The sequence below is a fragment of the Mustela lutreola genome, chromosome 18 (assembly GCF_030435805.1).
Source record: "Mustela lutreola isolate mMusLut2 chromosome 18, mMusLut2.pri, whole genome shotgun sequence".
In the NCBI taxonomy this organism is placed as follows: domain Eukaryota; kingdom Metazoa; phylum Chordata; class Mammalia; order Carnivora; family Mustelidae; genus Mustela; species Mustela lutreola.
The window spans coordinates 23,935,440-23,955,688 of record NC_081307.1 but is presented as its reverse complement, the minus strand read 5'-3'; the positions used below and the strand labels follow the sequence as shown (position 1 = coordinate 23,955,688).

Here is a 20,249-nt window from a genome sequence, read left to right as displayed (position 1 = left end):
CCACGGCCGTGAGTGTCCACAGATGAACTCATGACCCCGTCTTGCTTCCTCTCTGCCCCCAGCCCCACCCTCTCCTCCCTGGGATTTTAAAGCACACCCCAGGCATTGCACCATTTCTGCCCATGTCTTTAAAAAATAAAGTCTTCCTAAAAAAGGGAACCACAAGGCCATGGTCACACTTGACCTGTGAGTGGCCATCCCTTCATACCAACTTCCCAGCCGCTGTTGATGTTTTGCATTGTGAAGCTTGGATTTCAGCAGTTTTGACCTGGGACCCCTAGAGACCGTTATATCCCCAGAGATTAGGTCCCCCTTACAGAAGTGTAATTATTTAGAGGGCATGTAGAGCCTGCTGCCTCTAGACAGGTCCAGGAAGCTGGAAGTCTAGGATATCTAAGAACCTCTGGGGACTTGTTTGACCTTTTTGCCTCTTCTGCTTTTCCTAAACCATCATGCTGAGTGGATCAGGAAGGGTGTTTGAGCCTATGTGAAATCAGAGGTCAGTTTTAAATTGGAGGAGGCTTAACTGAGGAGCGGCATTTCCTGTGGTTGCACTTAGTTCCATGTCCTTCCAGAACCACTCCATCAGTCGGAAGCTGGTTATACCCATTCACTAGGCTGCACTCAGGACCTTTGGTCTTCGCAGACATAAGCTGGGGACTCCTTCGGTTCAGAATCATCTTGGAAAGGAGGCAAATGGTGGCTCAACTTCTTAAAGTTTTGGGGTACGGGGAAGCTTTAGAAGGGGAGGGCAAGGGGACCGTGACTTCAGTAATGGGAATGACCAATCTACTTCTTTTTTTTTTTTGAGAGAGAGAGTGTGTGTGTATGTGTGCATGAGTGGGGGGAGGGGCAGCGGAAGAGAGAGAATCTCAAGTAGATTCCATACTTAGTATGGAGCCCCACATGAGGCTTGACCTCATGACCCCAAGATCATGACCTGAGCTAAAATCAAGAGTTGGACGCTTAACCAGGGGAGCCACCCAGGTGTCCCATGACCAACCCGCATCTTTGTCTCAGAGCTCAACTAGTCCAACCCCTTATGCAATTCGGGCTGAGTCATGCTGCCTGTAAGTTGGAGGGGGAGTAGCTCTTCGGCATGGCCCAGAGAGCAGTAAGGGGACTGGGGACCCAGTTCAGAAACCAGCCCTCACTCTCCTGCCCCACCACCCTCCCAAGCTGTTTCAAAAAGCCCCATGACTTTGGTTTCTTGAGGATTGTACTGTGACACGGGTATCAAAAAACTAACAGACATAAAACAAAAATGCAACTAAACTCAAAATTCTGTTTTCAAAACTCTTAGGAGAATTTCTCTCATCGGGCCATTTTGAGGGAGAAGGCAGAATGTCCTTTTTTAGATTTTTTTTTCCCCTGCCTCACAGACTTAAGCCAAAAGAATTACAGACCCGGGGTGGGAAGCACAGCTCAGTGTCTGGGAAGACCACTGGCTCCAGGGGGTCCCCAGGCATGAAGAGAGTCTGTGGGGAGATCAGAAGGTAGGCGTGCTCTGCAGGGAGGGAGCTCTGCCGCACGGAAGACCATTCACAATGTCATGGCACTTCCCTCTCACTTTTTCTCTCTTCCTTTTTTCTCTGACAAGGTCTAATGTAAGTCTTTTAACCTTGGGGCTGTGTAGGTCATCTGGAGACGAGCCCCCGGCAAGCTCCCCCTCCCGCAGCAGGACGACGTGCCGATAGTTTACCTGGGCAGCTTCCGAGGCGTCCAGAAGGCCGCCGGGCCCTCTGCCTCCACAGATGGGCACACTCGCTGCCCCCCCGCCTATGCCATGGTGGGGCTGCACAGCCTAGAGGCCCGGGGGGAGCGGCCCACCGCCTTCCACCCCGTGAGTTTCTCCCCTGAGAAGGCGGGGCGAGAAGAGAAGCCCATGTTTCCCTACCAAGAGCTGACCTCCACTCAGGAGAGCTTCCGCCAGAAGGTGGCTGCCTTTGCTGGGATGACCTCTGGCTGTCACAAGGGCCCTGGGCCCTGCCCCTCCCCGCAGCCCCTGCGAGAGTCGCTGCCCTTGGAGGGTGACAGCGATCAGAGGTGCTCACCTTCGGGGGACAGCGAAGGGGGCGAGTATTGCTCCATTCTGGACTGTTGCCCCGGGAGCCCCATTGCCACGGACACGTCACAGGCCGAGAGTTCTCGGTGTAGACCCGGCAGAGGGGACCGCTCCCCGCCGTGCTGGGCGCAGGAAGTGTGTGCGGGGCCCCCCGAGGAGGAGAAGCGGGCTCTGGGCTTCCGGAGGGAGGGTTCCGCAGAGAACCCGCCCCGCCTGGCCCCCAAGAAGCTATCCCTGACCTCCGAGGCTGCCAGCTCTTCTGACGGCCTCTCCTGTGGGAGCGCCAGCAGCGGGGCCAGCAGCCCCTTCGCACCTCATCTGGACAGTGACTACTGCTCCCTCACGAAGGAGCCTGTGCCAGGGAAGCCGCAGGACTCAGGCTGCCACTTGGCAACCTCTAACAGAGGCCTTGGACTAACGGGGGAACCCCAGCCTCCAGCCCACCCCCAAGAGGCAGTACAGCCTGAACCCATCTATGCCGAGAGCACCAAGAGGAAGAAGGTGGCTCCGGCACCTTCCAAGCCACAGGCTGCAGTGGAACAGGCAGCAGCTGCTCGGGGCCAGGGCCAAGGCCAGGGCCAGGTACGGACAGCTAACGCCTGGGCTCAGAAATCAGCATCTGGCTGGGGCCGGGACCGGGAAGGCCCAGACAGGGCTCCCCCGGTGGCAGCCACCATCACAGTCATGGCAGCCCACCCAGAAGAGGACCACCGGACAATCTACCTGAGCAGCCCTGACTCCGCCGTGGGGGTACAGTGGCCACGCGGGCCCATGAGCCAGGACTCTGAGGCAGGGGAAGAGGAGGCTTCAGCTGGACAGGGGACGAGCTCCAGGGAAGGTGCCCGTCCCGATGCCAGTGAGAACACACCCAAGGGGAAGCCTGCCATTCCCCCCAAGCTGTCCAAGAGTAGCCCTGGAGGGTCCCCCGTGGCGCCTTCTACCTCCCCATTCTCGGACCTCAGCGAGGGGAGCTCCACAGGTGGTCCCGGGCCCCAGGCATCTTCCAGGGCCCCCACAGACTCTGCTGCTTCCTGCCGGGCCAACAGCGTCGCCGCCACCAGTGACTCTGCCCGGTGCCCCCCGCCTGCTGCCGCCGCCTCGACCTTGGACCAGAGGAGGCCCCGGTACCAGACGGGAGCCTGGAGCCGCCAGTGCCGGATAGAGGAAGAGGAGGAGGTAGAGCACGAGCTGTTGAGTAAAAGCTGGGGCAGAGAGATGGAAAATGGCACCGCGGAGCCCTCGAGCTCCTCCACCTGGCACCGTCTCCGCCCCACGGACAGCTCCTCTGCGCAGAGCAGCAAAGTTGGGACTGGGATGAGTAAGTCGGCCTCTTTTGCCTTCGAGTTCCCCAAGGACAGAAGTGGGATTGAGGTATTCTCACCTCCGCCACCGCCTCCAAAGTCGAGGTGAGTACATGGTCTGTGTGTCCTCGGGGCCCTTCCAGAAACCTTTGCTCTTGTCCTAGACCAGAAGCCCTCAGGCCCAAGCTCTTGAGTCCTGCACTCTGGGCATCAGCATCAGCCCAAAGGCCCTCGTGCCTTTATATAAGCTTCTGAGTTGTTCATGTTTGTGCTCAGCAAACAAGCCTACCAGGAGGGCCCTGCCTGGTCTTTTTGAAACGACTCTTTCCAAGAAGCACTGCCAAGCTGGTCCTCCTCTCTCCCAGTGCTCAGAGCTGTGGAAACTGGTGCTGTTTTCCTCCCCCTCTCTCTGAAGTCTCTCTAGCAGGCTTTTCTGGGGAAAGGCCCCATGCAAAAGAAGGCCAGGGGAGACTACAAGGCAGCATTTGGAGAGTCAAAGAGATGGGGAGGCCCCTGGGTGCTGCCAGATGTGTTCCAGAAACAGGCCTTAGAGCCAAGAGCAGAATACTAGGAGGCTCTGCACATGGTTAGTAACCTTCAGATGTGGGTTTTTACGGGGAGGGAAAAAAAGGAGTTCATTTGAGCACGCTGAAACGTACAGCTTTTCTACCGCTTCTCTGCAGTCTCCTGCCAGTTTAAAGTACCTTTCAAAGGCCTAAGAAAAAACAAGTGCCTTTTTAAAGATACTGAGTTGTGCATGGAATATAAATTCTGGGAAAACATAATTTCCCTCTTATTTCAGCAAAGTGGATTTCTACCAGGGAAAGGAGAAACCTTGCTGTGTTTTTTCATTGTTGTTGTTGTTATTGTTTTGTTTTTAAAATTGACAGCCTTTCCAAACAGGCCTTTTCTAGTTGTGTCATTCCCAGTGATTCTGTTTCAGCCCATGTGCCTCTGGGCTGCTGTCGGAAGCAGGGAGCTGTCCACAGAGAGATGCAGCTGTGACACTTGACTTTGAACATCAAGGCGTCTCGGGCTGTGATGCTCTCTCTAACATGGGCTTTTTCCGTGACCGCTGCTTTGTTCTGGTATTGCACTGGCCGCCTGCCATGCGGCGTAGACGTCCTCCAGGTCCTCAGGTGGTTGCAGACTCCTTTTGGCCACAGTTTTAACTTCCTGAGTGAATGAGGGAGCCAGCAGCTAAGAATAGCTCTCGTTTATATGGTGCTCACTATGGACCCGGCGTAGAGCTAAGGGAATTAGACCTATTAACTCATCTGATCCTCAGAACAGCCCCAGGAGGTAGGAATTACCACCCCCAATTTATAGACGACAAGGTAGAGATAAAAGGAGCTGATGTCACCTGCCAAGGTTACACAGCTGTCCCTGGACAGCTCTGCTCCTAACACATAGAGCACTTCAGCAGGTGTAGGAAGTGAACAAGGCATGAGAGTAAAACATGGGCATTGGATCTGTCTGCCTCAGGCCTCGTTAGGTTAGTGGGATGCACGCGCTTTGAACTTGATCAGAAAATCAAGTTTAGACGGCATCTGTCTTATCTATGGGCTGAGTGATCTTGAGCAAGCCACTTGGGGGTGACTGAGCCTCCCTAAAATTGGATGGGAATAACAATGCTTTTATAACACCCTGTTGTTGAAAGACTCGAGTGTGATGAACAGACTCCAGTAGAGAAGTTAGCTACTATTATTATTGCTTTTTAAAGTATTTATTTATAAATTTTAAAGATTTATTTATTCATTTGTCAGAGAGAGAGAGCACAAGCAGGGAGAGCAGTAGGCAGAGGGAGAAGCAGACTCCCTGCAGAGCAAGGAGCCCGATATGGGACTCGATCTCAGGACCCTGGGATCCTGACCTGAGCCTAAGGGAGATACTTAACCAATTGAGCCACCCAGGCATCCTGAGAGGTTAGTTATTATGTAGGCAAGAGCCACATAGGGCTACTGGCGGTGCAGAGACACCCGTACCCTATGGGAACCTTCTGACCCACTCCTAGGCATATCGTCTGAACACCACCTGGTTCCTTGGAGAAGAAACTAAACCTTTCTCATGGAAGAATTAAGGACTTGGCAAAACCAAGTTGCCACAGCAATGTGACTCAGGTAGGGTTTGTGTTAGCGGCTGGGTTGAGATGAGAGTTTTTTGGCTCAGTTTGTAACGATAAAACCATTGGGTTATATACAGCTCAAACCAGGTGGGAATCTCAGAGGTTCTGGGCTCCAGCTCTTAAAAACAAGAACAAACAAACCAAAAAAGTTCTTATTTTCAGGACTTTTGGGGGAAAAAAATCTAGGAAATAAAAATAGCTTAAGGGAACCAAAAAAAAATAGCTTAAGGGAACCTAGAAAAGAGCAAAGAGCGCCTGGTACTTTTTCAAACAAACTCATATACATAGATATTTTTTCATTTGGGGAAGATGTTTTAAGCATTACTGACAGCTCTTGAGTCATCTCATCTCCCTCGTAGATAAGAGGGTGGGCTTGGGACCGTAAGCTGACTTTTAATTCTGGAACTCGGTACTTACTGAATCCCTCTGAGAAAGGTGCCAGAAACCCATAGTCTTTGAATCTAGCAGGTCAGGGTGAAGGCAGATCACGCTATTCTATGAGAATAGAGCCCACGGTGGATCCAGGACCAATACCAGTACTACGCTGGTAACTACGGCAGGCTGATGTCAGTTTTCCAAGATGGAAAATGTTGGAAGGTCTGTGAATGACATTGAAGGTTAACTCAATTTCTTTGCATGGCCCATCTGTTAATGGGTCCTATTTCTAGGAATCAGCCTCACCCGTGAACAAAAATAGCCAATCTCATATGACTCAACACTCTAGAGAAAGGGGCTGTTTCATGTAAGACAGTGTTACTTTTCACTTACCTTCACTTAGATCCTCTGCTTTCTTGTACTATTATGGAAGAACGAAGAATCATTTTATGGCTTGGAGTTAAAAAAGGGGGGTGCGGTTTGACTTGGCTTTCCTGGGATCTCGTTGTGGATGTTTGGCAGTAGCTTTTTTGTTTGTCTGAGATGTTGTCCTCTGTAAGCTTCCGTTAGGGTTCTGGAGAAGACTCTTGCCACAATGCCATATAGACTAGAGGCTCTCAATGCCCATTTCATACCCTTTAGAGGTCTTTAAGTGCACCCAGTGTTCCTCCCAGCAGATGAGGCATGGTCTGGGTCCACCAAGGTGGCTGCCTTCACGCTCTCGCTCACTGACTTAGACCAATGGACCTCACCGAGGGAAACAAGCATGGGCCTCTTAGTTTCAATGTCACGTTCAAGACTTAAGGCAGTTTCATTGAGAGTGGCAGCACCTGGGGAAATAATTAAGATGCAGAAGAATCAAATTTATTTCTGCCTTTTATTTCTTCACAGATGCAAACCTGGTTTTAAAAGACTTACGGCTTTTGAGTGACAAGGTCAGTTGAGGGAGAATCCTCTGATTAGCACAGACAGAAATTTCATAGAGAAACCCCAAATTAGGATGAGAGGCCTGAGCTCCGAGGAGGATTGAGAGCACGGCAGGTGAATAAGAACGAAGACAGGTTTATATGGTTTTAGTGGCCAAGGGTCTGGCCCCAGATAAGACTAACCACAAGAAAAGAGTTTCCCCCAAGAAAGTGACAGACGTTTACTTTTGACGTTGTTACTCATGCTCGTTGTGATTTTAACCCACTGCTTAACTACATACTCCGCCCTCTGCAGGGATTCTGGGGAGCAGAGACCTAGTCTCTCTTTGGGCTTCTGCTCATTCTTGAATCCCTGCTCTCTCTCCCATGTCACTGCCCCCCAGACAGGTGGTGACAGTGTCACAGATGGAGCACTTTTCTGTCCCCAGAAGTGGCCACTGGGCCATTGGAATCAAAATCAAAATGACTTCATTGTGTGGTCTCTTAGTAACATGGTCTCTCAGCATGAGCCCCAAGGATGGAAATGGAATGATGGAAATCGGTATTTATCTCCAGACTCCATATCCAATCTGAGTTAAGCTGCAGATGCTTTATTCCTGAGGCATTTTCTGCTACAGTGGATTACCGTAGAATGGCAACAATTTACTAGGAAATCCCATAGTCTTGATGTGTAATGGGCTTTTCTGTGTGGCATTTTAAGAATCACAGTTTGTATTAGAAAGCACTATGTATGCTCTGAGAATCTTTTCTGGCTGTGTTTAGCCTTTTTGACAAAGCTGAAATAAGTTGGCTGGAGGTCGAATCGATCCAGGGAAGAATGAACACTGGGGGATAGTTCAGGGAGAGAGACTGCTCCCGCATATACACTCAGAGTTTGGCAAACAGAACAAAGCACACCAGCAAGGCACGTTTGTATTCTGCTCCCTGCCAGGGGCAAATTAATAGTTGGCTTCTTCCCCGGAGTTTATGGATAGAAACTGAAAACACTGGACATCTAATGATGCTGTCTGGACCAGGGAGGATTGAAATTGATTCCTTTATTTCTATTCTGAAATTTAGAAAAATCACCGGCTTGAACAGTAGTCTATATCAAGAATTTGGAACTTCTCTCCATTATGGAGCATACATCCATGGGTAAGGCTAGGTAGGGATTAGATACTTTCTGTAATCCATCAGGTGTCTACTTCCCGTTATGTTCTGTGTAAGGTGCTAAAACACCAGTGATTGGGTTCTGGCCCTCACGGCCCCCGAGGGTTGAGTGGGTATAAACTAAATCAGCGGATGTGTCGCCTGACCACCATGGGCTCTGCCCTTGTTGTTTTGGTTCCTTTTGATGAGATTCATTATCACAGCAACTGGAGTCTCAGCACATCCTCGTTCTGTTGGGTAACACAGAGGTAGGTGCAGCTCCGTGTCCCAGAGGAGTGAAAGAATAGTCCTTCCTTTCAGTGCCTTTTGACCCCATTCAAGATCAAGGTTAGTACCAGTTTATAGATAACCATTTATTTTTTAAAAGGCAAAATGGGGAGGCAGATGCTCCTTGAAGGTCAAGTGCATGCTTAGCCATCTGTAAAAACACAGTAACCTCTTTGGAGTCTGGTACATAATAGATGCTCAAGAAATACATGTTGAATTGTAGGTAGAGAAACATGCTCAGCTTATCTCACTTTCTGCAAAAGCACTATGCTTTGACATTAGGAAATGTTGAGAAAGGAAGAAGTAGCCTTAAACTCTTACATCCAAGTATTTTTTCTGAAACCCAGGTTTCTGGATTGCCCCAGTACTCTGTTTAGGCAGTTAACACAGTATGTCTTACACCATGTTCAATTGGATCCCTATTTGTATCTTGTCAAGAATTTGTAAATTCCTGGAAGTGTAGGAACCATGTTCTGTATGCTTTCCTTTGACTTTCCCATAGGGTGCCTCAGCATATACCTGGGACATAGTAGGTATTCAATAAAGGATTATTGAATGGGGGGGGGGGGGCAAAAGGCCAGAGAGAACTACAGAACTTGGCCTGATTTTTCACTAGATATCCTCTTATAATTCTGTGCCTAGCCTTGCTCAACAGAATGTTGTCACCTTGAGCGGAAGAAGCCGAAGTTAATAATTATTAATGCTTCAAGGTGGGCATTTCAAGGTGCCCTATAGGCACAATGCATCCTTTCATGGATTAATTTCTCTCCAGTACTTATACATTTCGGTTTTGCAACTGGGCTCATACTCTGCTCTTTTTTTTTTTTTTTTTCCCAAGCTGAACAGGTGTGTGGATCCAGCCCTCTCTCTTGCCATAAGAATGTTCCTTTCAGGTAGCTATCACCTAAGCACCTTTCTCCCCACCAGTGAGTCGCAAGGAAGTCTGGGTGTGGTTTCACTGCTCTTAGGAAGAGATTCTTCATGCTTCCTGAGGTGGGTTGGAAAACATGGGTGGGCCGTATGCTCGAGCCCCCTTCGACCATTAAGTGATCCGGCGGAGTTTTTCCTAAAATAGCCAGCCTACTTTTTGGGTATAGGACTCACCAGTTGGTGATAAATTATCTATTTGTGGTGCAAGTCGTTTGTTACACTGTATTAGGATCTCCGGTGTGCTCAGGGAGGGATTTTCTCTTATCAGCGTTGATAGACCAACTACGGAGAATACTCCGTGGCCCTTTCTGCAGCTGATAACCTTCAGAGTTTTAAGACCAGTCTTCATCCTCTGCACTAGAATTGCTCACTGTTTTTTTATATTGACTCTTGGTCTCATCCCTAAAGCTGTCAGTTGTTAGGGGTGTTCATGCTCTTTCCATACAAGTTTGTAAAACTCCGTTTCAATGAGCTTTTGTCTGTTGGTTTGGATGGCTGGACTCTCTGTGCTTCTCTAACAGGCTGACTCCCAGAAACAACTGTTCTTTGCTGAGGGGAAAAGGGGAACTTCTAGACTGAAGACAGCTATAAGAAATCCTTCCCTTTTTACTCATCTTACTGTCTAGTACCTATCACTGTCAGATGATCCCCTGACTTCCTGGTAGTTCGGTTTTTGGCCACTTCATGCTCATGTATGCTTGTACTATAAAAACTTATCTGAAGTTGGAAAGCTAGGCAAATAATGGGCAGTGTTACCATGTATGTTCCCGGGTTATAGAACGCCCTTCAGAATGGCTTCCGCTCTTTGGGGAGCTTTGGATGGTAGTCAAAATGAATGAAAAAAATACAATGACATTGGATAAACCCAAGGATAGTTGGGATAACTTGATATATTAGTAAGTAATAAGACCTTGAAGATCAGGGAAAAAGGGAGGAAGTCTTTGGAATTTTAGAACTGGTCACAGTGGGTATGTCACTTAAAGCTTATTCATATGTGTAGCTCAAAAGGAAGATTCTGTGATGGCATATTCTTGAACCGTGAGGGCAGTGCGGTTGCACTGTCCATACCAGTTCCCCTCAACAGGAGTGACAGCCTGAGCCCCACATGGAAAACAGGGAGACCCTGGGCCCTCCCTGCAGGAAGGTTCACCGTGGTCAGTCAGTACTCTCAGCACGTTATGCCAGCACAGGGGGTAGACATGTGTGCCAGATACATGTTAATTTAGGTCTAACAACTATTCCCTACACTAATTCAAGGGTTTTACACCTGGGAGAGGATCTCTGTTCTGTCCAGCTCAGGCCGTCCTGAGCAGACTTTGGCGGACTGTGGTCTCTCTTTGATTATGACCTCAAAGTCCAGATAGTTTGAAAATGAAAATTCCATATTATAAATGTAAATATTATAGATGTATCATATAAATATAACATAAATATATTATAATATAAATACATGTTTTCATAATGCATAGTAGATATAATTTTTCTGCATCTTCCGGGCTAGTGGTGAGCTAGGTTGTCTGTTTCAGAGATGTTCAACTTGGGGATGGAGCATGTCTCCCGAGGAGCAAGTACAAGAAAGCCAGGACAAGAATATTCACTGATCTGTTACATTTGCTTTGTGACCTCCCTTTCAGTCTTTCAAAACGCCTTTATGTCCTCTCCAAAACTTGAAACAGAAATTGTTTCTACCAGTGAATCCTAAATCCAGCTCCTTGATCCTACTTCTTATCCTACTTCCGATGCTTGCCCATGCCTCTTATAAAAGCAGAGAACCATAATGAAAGAGGCTCTTCTTACAGTTCAGATTCTGAAGTTTTCTTGGTTTTAACAGTTGATCAGTCACTAAATATTGAGGACTCAGAGTAGGTAGAGCTAATATGAGTTACTGAGTAAAATTCAGTATACGAATACATTATGTCCTGCACTCTCCGTTTTTCCCTGTATGCCTCAGAGAAACATTTGGGTCTGTAGAGGAACACATATGATGGAGATCATCACAACATTGTTCCCGGTAGAGGGTGGGTGGGGCAAGCCCAGGTATTCCTATCTAGGAAAACAGAAAGTAAAAGGTCTAGGAAAACAGAAAAGTAAAACATCATGAGTATGAAATGAAATACTTAATGGCAGTCAGACATTATGGGCTGGATATATATGCAGAAACATGGAAGAAACTTAAACTAGCTTTGGGAGAAGTAACTAAGAAACAGAACAGGATCTCTAACACAGTGTAATTCTATAAACTGAAAACACATAAGGCAACAACGTGTCTTTTTAAAAGATCAATCCAAGGGTGTACATCCAAGGAAACACAGTGAGTACGTGCAAGTGGGAAACTGAAGTAGAGATGGGGAGGAAGGGAAAAGCCAAAACAAGGTGTATGGTGTGTAAAAGGTGTAACAAGGTGTGTAAAGGTGTATAGCATAATCCAGATCTCACCTTCTGCCCTGGAAGTGAGTAAGAACATAAAGAAGGACTGAATCATGGAGAACGAGGATTTACTTGCAAGAAATAAGGAAGGCGGGCGCCTGGGTGGCTCAGTGGGTTAAGCCATTGCCTTCGGCTCAGGTCATGATCTCAGGGTCCTGGGATCGAGTCCCGCATCGGCTCAGGTCATGATCTCAGGGTCCTGGGATCGAGTCCCGCATCGGGCTCTCTGCTCAGCAGGGAGCCTGTTTCCCTCTCTCTCTCTCTGCCTGCCTCTCTGCCTACTTGTGATCTCTCTCTATCAAATAAATAAATAAAATCTTAAAAAAAAAAAAAGAAAGAAAGAAGGAAGGCAACTAAGATTATCAAGAAACCTGTTGAATGTTTGAAATAGTTGCTTTGTTGCGTGAGAGGTCAAGTGCAAGGATTGCCAGGGAGCCCCAAGAGCTCGATGAAGGCAGGAAGCATATATTAATTGAGGTCCCCAGCTTCTTGGTTATGCACTTTCCTAGAGAAGCAGTGGGCTGCCTGGTGCAGGAGTGAAGATGGAAAGTGTTTGAACTTACCTGGTGCAATATTGTGATTTGTAAGAAATAAACTTTTGGTCTCCATTCCCTGTTTCTGGCACAGAGCTCCTAAAACCCCTGGAGTTTGCTAGGTGATGAATTTCCTAGGAGCCATAAAGGTGTGTTTTATTATGTTAATGAGGTGACTTTTGAACCCGCCTAAGTATGGGGGCTGGTTGCCAGGAAATCAGCCCTGCGATTTGAGGGTTGGAACTTTCAGCCCCACCCCCCAGCCTCTGGGGAGCAGTGAGGGGCTGGAGGTTGAATCCTTCTTCTGTGGCCAATGCTTTAATCAGCTGTGCCTCTGGAACGAAGCGTCCATAAAACCACCAAAGAATGGCGTTTGGAGAGCTATGAGGTTTGTGAACCCTCGGAGATGCGGGTGGAGTGGTGTGGACCTGCTGAGGTCATGGGTGGTTCCGAGCCCTTTCCCCACACCTTGCCCTGTGCGTGGCTTCCATCTGGCTGCTCCTGGGTTATAGTCTGTTAGTGAAGTGCTTCTGTGAGTTCCTTGAGCTGCTCGAGCAAATGAATCGGACCCAGGGAAGAGATCATTGGAACCTCCGATCTGTAGCTGGTCGGTCAGAGCACAGGTGATGACGTGGACCTGGGATTGTCATCTGCCACAGAGGGCAGTTTAGTGGGGACTGAGCCCTTAACCTGTAGAATCTGATGCTGTCTCTGGATGGTTAGTGTCAGCACTGAGTTCAATGGTAGGACAGCCAGCTGGTGAGAATTTGTGGTGTAGGGAACCCTCCCTCCTGAAACCCGGAGGTTTCAGCCAGGGCTGTGGGAGATGGGGGGTGGGGGGAGAGCGCAGCTAACAGAGGGCTGAAGAGGTGACCCGGGAGTGGGAAAGAAACCTCATCCTTTTTGGGCAACACACTGGGCCAGAGTAGGGAGTGGAAAAGATCATCTAGTGGCTTTGTTACAAATAGCCTCACTCTCCCAAGCCAGGAGGATAAGAACAAAGTCTAACGTAAATACACATGGATTTCTTAAGCCAATAGTTGGGCTCAGAAATTGGGTCAACAGAGTGGACTTGGAGCATTTGCTGAATCAAGAGAAAGAGGGAAAGATAATTCTGAAAGCGTTGTTGCCAAAACCAGTAGTCTAGAAACAGAAAGATTTCTGGTCAGCCACAGATTGTATTGGTGGATGGGTTCCAAAAGAGATAGGTTAGGAGTGGAAGAGCAGTAATTCCCAAGTTGATGAGTAAGAATTTGCTGCTGCTTTGGTTTACTCAGTCACCAGAGTCCTGGTGAGAGGGTGGAGAGGTGGTGTGAACAGGGAAGGAACCATGTGAGGTTCTTTTTTGCAGAGGAGAGACAGGCTAATACCAGAAAAGAGGTTCGTCTGTTTCTTAATTTGTGTGTAATGGAGCTAAGCAACCTGGTCATCTGTGCAGTACCTTAGCCCTGAGCCTGGGGCCAGACTACAATTTAGTGACATCTGGAATCATAGATTCATACTGAGGTCTGGTTGATGGACAGATTGGTTCTTCTTCATTACTTTAGAATAATGCCTATCTTCAAAGCATCATCCTGATGAATTTTCTTCTTTGATCTCTTTCTCTCTCTTTTTTAAAAGATTTTATTTATTAATTAAAGAGAGAGAGAGAGTGTGTGTGTGTGGGGGGGGGGGGAGAGCACACAAGTGGGGGGAGGAGCGTACAGAGAGAGGGAAGGAGAAGCAGATTCCCCACTGAGCACAAAGCCCAAGGCCTGGGGCTCCCTCCCAGGACCCCAAGATCATGATCTGAGCCGAAATCAGACACCCAACCAACTGAACCATCCAAGTGCCCCCTTTGAGTCTCTTCAAGGACCATAATAAAAGTAGAGATTTCAGAGTGAAATCTGTGACCCGTGTGCCCTTTTCTGCTTCTATCCAGGGAGAGAATTACTCAGTTTACTAGAGGCTGCTGAAGTCCTCCCTCTGTCTGTCTGTCTCCATCCAACCATCCATCTTTCTGTGCACCTGGTACTGTTTTTGGCACGTAGCAAATATTAACTCATTGCCTCTTGCCTAACAGTCGGTGAGATAAGTATGATTGTTACCCCATTAGGAGAAACGGGCTGGACGGGCAGCTGAAGCACGGAGAGCTGAGGTGCCCAGCCAGTAAGCCGTGGAGCCAGGATCCAAGCCAGGCAGCAAAGCCCCCTGGGGTTCACATAACCTCTCCATAAGAACCCTTCCTAGATGACTCTGAAATCCTTCTGGAAAGTTCCGCAAATGCTTGCACGCTGTTCCTCCCAAAGGCTCCCGCAGGTGTTCCCACATGGTGCTCGCCCATAGGCGGCCCAGCCGTCAGGGTAACCCTCTGGATTGCAGCTGCTTGGTCGTCCATTTGTTCCTCGTCTCCTTTTCATCTTCTCTTCCTCTCTGCCCGCGTGTGAACACCTGTAAGATCATCCTCCTTGACTTGCCAGGCCAGGACTCGGGGCCTCTTTACCTCTATTGGAGATAACAGGTGGTGCACTGGGGGTGGGGTCTCTCTTACCTGCTCCCCGACAGCTCCTGGCCTGTCCTCAGCCTTAGCTCAAAGCTCCCTAGGCCAGGTAACGCCAAACCTCTGCTTGCCTTCTTCAGCATCAGGCTACCCGGACCTTCTCTAGGAAAGTACACAAAAGAACATGGCCGCCTGGGGCCACGGAGGACCTGAAAGGTGATCTTTTAAAAACCTACATATCTTTCATTGCCAAAGTAGATCTGTATATCATCAGGGCAAACGCCTTCAAATTTCCATTTGACCAATTCAAGCATTTTTATCCTTCCCTAAAACTAAAGACTGACCTAAATGTGTACATGTGCACATCCCTATCTTTAAAAATAAGTATGGGTTTATTCCTGTTTTTAAGTGGTTTGCATTGAATGCAAACTGCATTCATCATCAGGTTGAACCAAAGGGTTTTTCAGCTTGTAGAGCTATCGAAGTCACTAGTGCATTAACTGCAAATGCAAATTTATTAATTTGCATTGTGGGGAACATTGAGGTCTTCTGACCAAAAATGAAACTGATTTCATATCTTTATACATGCTAATAAATCAGGGGGGAAGCATGCCCCCCGAGTACACTGGACTTTATTAACCCTTTCCTGTGACACTGAGATACTTGGAATATAACTCCCCTAGCATTTTCATCAAAGAGAGCCAAAAATAAAAACAATAAAAACCTTTTGGCGTAGTTACCTGCCTTTTCAACCCATCTCCTGAAAAGAATTTTTTTTTCTTAGAAAAAATAATTTTTTTAACTAGAAGATTTGTAGAAGTTCAGGATATTTGGGGACTGTTGTATTTTGTAAATATGAGAAAGGTTCAGCTGTTGAATCCAGTCTTATTGGGGGTGTTTGCTCCGTGTTCCTGCCTTTTGCAAGATTTGCTGGGCAAATGTAATTCTTTACCAAAAGGAAACATTTATGTTCCCAGATGCCACCAAGTTATTGAAACAGAAGCAGATAAACTTAGTCAAGAAGTATTTAGTAATTACTGTGTGTTCCAGTATATTCTGAGTAGGACACAGCTCCTCGAACAATTTATAATTTGGGCGTGGTAATAAGCCTGTCTCACATGAAACAATTAGAATAATCTAACCAGAATTATAACCTAATGCCCAGTGATGTGAATCAGACTCAGCTCGGTGTGCTTTCCAGAGGAGACGGGCCAGTCAGAAAAGACTGCAGGGATTTGGGAGGGATTTGTAGGTAAGTGATATGGACCCTGGGTTTGAGGGTATAAAGCTTTGAAAGAAAGAGACAGATGTTTCTTCAGAGCTAAGATAGGCAGGGGACAGTAATGCAGAGTGCTTTGGGGACGATGAAAGATTAGGCCAGTTGGAGCAAAGGATTAAGGAGGAGAAGTAGTAGTATATAAACAAGATGGTAATCATTTTTTTTCCCCAAACAAGAAGTCTAGCTATATATTCCAATATATAAACAGTGGGGGAAAATGTTTTAAATTGAGATTAGTGAAGAATATCTGGGGTATGTATTTCAGTCACCACAGAGCACCCAAGATCCAATATGATGGCCGAGGTTAAGCATACTTAACAAGAGCTCTGTATAGAGCTCATCAGCCTCAGCCGTCATTATGAGAGCAGTGTTTTAGAGAGATTTGGAGTCAGGATGCTCAACTCCCAAGACTGCAAATGTATTCTGAAGGTATAGACTGAACCCTCTATATACTTTTTTAGGGGAGCTGGATAAGTATTTATCTCCCAGGTCATAGGTCTGTTGAAGCAAGGATGGCATCGTCTCTACTCACTGTTGTAACCGCAGTATTTAACACAGTGCTCAGCACAGAATAGACAGTCAAAGTTTATGTCTTGAAAGACCTGGGAATGCTATTCAGGACAGACAGGACAGGGGACGTGCTGCAGCTAATAGAGGCATAGGATAAGTAAAAACAAAAACAAAAACAAAAACGAGGTGCTTTTATTCACCGAGCAAGCTCAGCTTGAATCATTTAATGATCTTGACCTTAGGATGTGGCTACATAGTAGAGAGTGAGTGGGGTGAGGCTGACTGTGTTTCAGAGCATATTTGAATTGCCGCTAACATTGGAGCCCAACAAGACAATTGGAGATTGAGAGCCGCAGGTCAGAGGCAGAGCCGTCCCTGTTTTCCTGTGCTTTTGCAGGAAGTGCATTTTATAGAAAAGTCAGAGAGGAACTAAGGGGAAAGGAGAGCTCTGAGCCGTGAGTTCCCAGCCGGCTGACCACACACTCCCGGCACTGCCACCGAAGCTGGCCCTCCTCTTCGGGGCTGCTCCATGGGACCCTGTAGCCCCTGGCCCAGCCCGTCCCTGGGCTCTGGGGGGCCTTGCCAATGAGGATGACGCGACGCGCCAGAGTTTAGGATGGTAAGAGGTTCTCCTTCTTTGATTTAGGCACGACTTATTTGCATCTGAAACTAGCCTGTTTTCACTTCTTCTGGGTAATTTTAAAAAATGGATGTAGCGTCTTCTAACCCGTGTGTGCTTTCAGATCTAGTTCAGAGGGTTTCTCCAAGTCATCACCAAACTTAGCAGTGAATTCGACCAGCCCAAAGGCTTGGTGTGCAGGTGCACCTGGGTCTGGAGTCCTGGGTCTGAAATCACGCTCTAGCATCCTTTGGGGTTTCATAAGCTTCTGCTCCGGAGGCAAAAACTTCTCAACTCCAGTTCAGGACAGTGAGAAGGACACTTGGCCTCCGTCACACTTTACAAACCGTGATGTCCGATGAGAGCCTGGTGGATGTGCTAAGCTTGAGCCGCGGTCCCCGCCGCAAGCTGGGGCTGGGAATCCGCTAAGAATTTTGAACATTCTGGAAGCTTGGTGGGTATTTTTAGATGAGTCTTGTTCCTATGAATGAGGAAGTCCGGCAGATGGCTCTTGTGCCTGGATTATTTTTTTTTTTCCCCCAGCTTTCTACCAATACAGTTCGGAGAAAACACTGGCAGGGCTTCTTTCTTGAAGGACAATGGGGGGAAAAGCCATTCTGAAAACACCGGGCGGCAGCTGCAGGGCTCAGTCTCTAAGGACACAGGGCGCAAGCTGTGTATTTCATCCTCCTCTCCTGTGACTCTAGCTCATCGACAGGAGGCAGGGAAGGAAGTCTGAGTAAGAACAAGTCGTTTATCACCCTGCGGGAGCAAAGACATCTGTGCAGGCCGTGCTCTCCCTGCCGCTGATAAGAATGTTATTCACCACCCAGAGAGGAAAGACCGAAGTCTGTGGTTTCGGCCGGTTGAAGCCACTTCCTTAAATGACATGACATCAGATTGCAAATTCTAGATGGTTGGCACCAGTTTTATGAAGAGCAGATCAAATTATTGTTAATGAGGGGAAAGCGCCTTTAGAAACAACTGGTAGAGTCTTGGCTGTGGCCTTAGGTCCAACAGAACAACCCAATGGTGCTCAGAGAAGTCACCCTTGGAATAGTGAGCCTTTCCCTGGGATTCTTAAGCAATGTCTTGCTTACACCGATGGAGCACACAAAAGCAGCTGGATTGTAGGTGTGTGCTCTGACGGTCAGCTTCCCCTTTCACTCTGAAATCTGAGCTAGTTTGGCTCATTCCCTACTTAAAATGGCAACGCGTTAAGAGCACAGATTCCACGGGATTCCAAGAAAGAAGGTTTTTGATGCAATTCATATAAAAGAGTCATCGCTCCCAAGATCTCACTATGATGAGAAAGGGTTACCCCTTGCTTCCCCGTTTACACCGGAGCATTCCAGATGCCTACTGGGCTTTTGTTACCCAGCGGGAGCCTGGGCTGCTCAAGTCTTTTTAGTAGAGAAATGGTCGTCTTCCCAGAAGCCATGAAAACATGAAAATTCCCCCTGTGCGTAGGTACTGAGATTTCCCAAGTCTAATTTTGAGGCTCCCCATGTCCCTACATGTACACACATGCTGCCGAAAATTTATCCTGCAACCCCGAGAATAACTTTGTCTGCATCCACGTGATGAGTTCAAAACTGTGACTTCTCCCTGCTAGTGACTAGACGCAGAAGAACTGATTTTTGAAGTCTCAGAAGAGTTGCTTAGGTCCGAAAAATAACGTTTTCCATCTATAACGCTCTTCTGTGGTATTACTAACCTTCTCTGAATCTGCCCGTCCCACCATGGGGCCTGGTGGGAACCCTGTTGGGTCCTCCTCTCTGTCCGTCGCCTTTCTGGGGCTCAGCATCAGGTCAACGAGAACAGCCACCCATAGGTTCATACAGGCCCTCCTGACTTTCTGTCCTCCTAGAAATGTTCATTCTCCATTTATCAAATATGTTAAGCATACAGGGAAGTTCAAAGAATAACTTAGCTGTCATGTGTCCTCCAAAGATTTTTCAAGTGTTATTAGTCATTTTAGATTTTGAAAACGAAAACGTTACAGGTTCAGGGGAAAAGGACTTCATATCTAGTTTCTGCTTCCATTTCCCACTGTTACCCAGAGTGTTCACTAACTTGAAGGTGGTGAGTATTATTTCCATTTGACTGCATATATAGGATAAACAAAAAAATTGCAGCATCATTATGTATTTTTAAAAATATATTAAAATGGCATCCCACTGTACTTGAGACCTGTTGCAAATTACTTTCTTTTTTTAATTGAACTATATAGTTGGCATACAATATCATATTAGTTTCGGGTATACATAGTGATGCAACAATTCCATACGTAATGAAATGCTCACCACGATGCCTAGTTACCATCTGTTACCCTGTGAAGTTACTATAATATGATTGACTATAATCCCTGTGCTATACTTTTCATCCTTGTGACTTACTTATTTTATAACTGGAAGTTTGTACCTCTTAATCCCATTCCCTTATTTCAACCGTTCCCCCCTTTCTTCCCCTCTGGCCACCACTAGTTTGTTCTTTGTTTTTATGAGTCTCTTTTTCTGTTTTTTTGTTCATTTGCTCATTTTGTTTTTTAGATCCCACATGTATGTGGGCTCCTAGGGTATTTTTGTCTTTCTCTGACTGATTTCACTTAGTCTGATGCCTTCTAGATGCATCCAGGTTGTTAGAAATGGTGAGCGTTCTTTTTTATGACAGAGTGATATCATTGTATATACCTATGACTTCTTCTTTATCTGTTCATCCAGCAGTGGACACTTTGGTTGCTTCCGTATCTTGGTTGTTGTAAATTACACTACAGTAAACATAGGGGTGCCTCGGTCTTTTCAAATTAGTGGGTTTTCTTTTTTTTTTTTTTTTTTTTTTTTCAGGTAAATACCCAGATGTAAAATTACTGGGTCATATGTTATTTCTATTTTTAATATTTTGAGGAACCTCCGCACTGTTTTCCACAGAGGCTGTACCAGTTGGCATTCCCACCAACAATGCACGAGGTTCCCTTTTCTCCACATCCTCGCCAACACTTGTTATTTCTTACGTTTTTCATACTAGCTATTCAGACTGGTGTGAGGTCATTATCTCATTGCAATTTTGATTTTCCCCAAGCTGCTTTTAACATTCAACATTTAAGAATCATTTCAGTATTAGTACATTAAGTCAAGTTCATTTGTTTTTTAGTTATATGTCATTTTCCATTATAAGATTATACCACAATGTATCCATTATTTTATTGATGGACACTGGACTGTTTATGATTATTTTTACTCTTAGTAACACCATGAAGAACCT

The 20,249-nt window shown here is 46.9% G+C and overlaps 1 protein-coding gene across 2 annotated transcripts in view; it reads left to right on the top strand.

Annotated features, from left to right (window-relative positions):
- Positions 1-20,249, top strand: part of PRAG1 (PEAK1 related, kinase-activating pseudokinase 1) — a 46,955-nt gene that overhangs the window by 5,404 nt on the left and 21,302 nt on the right. The window contains exon 2 of one of the 2 annotated variants that reach the window (XM_059156042.1): positions 1,601-3,471. In XM_059156042.1, the coding sequence (XP_059012025.1) occupies positions 1,787-3,471 (1,685 nt within the window). In that variant the 5' untranslated portion in view covers positions 1,601-1,786. The remainder of the gene's footprint in view (positions 1-1,600; positions 3,472-20,249) is intronic. The other variant, XM_059156041.1, reaches the window with a different exon arrangement.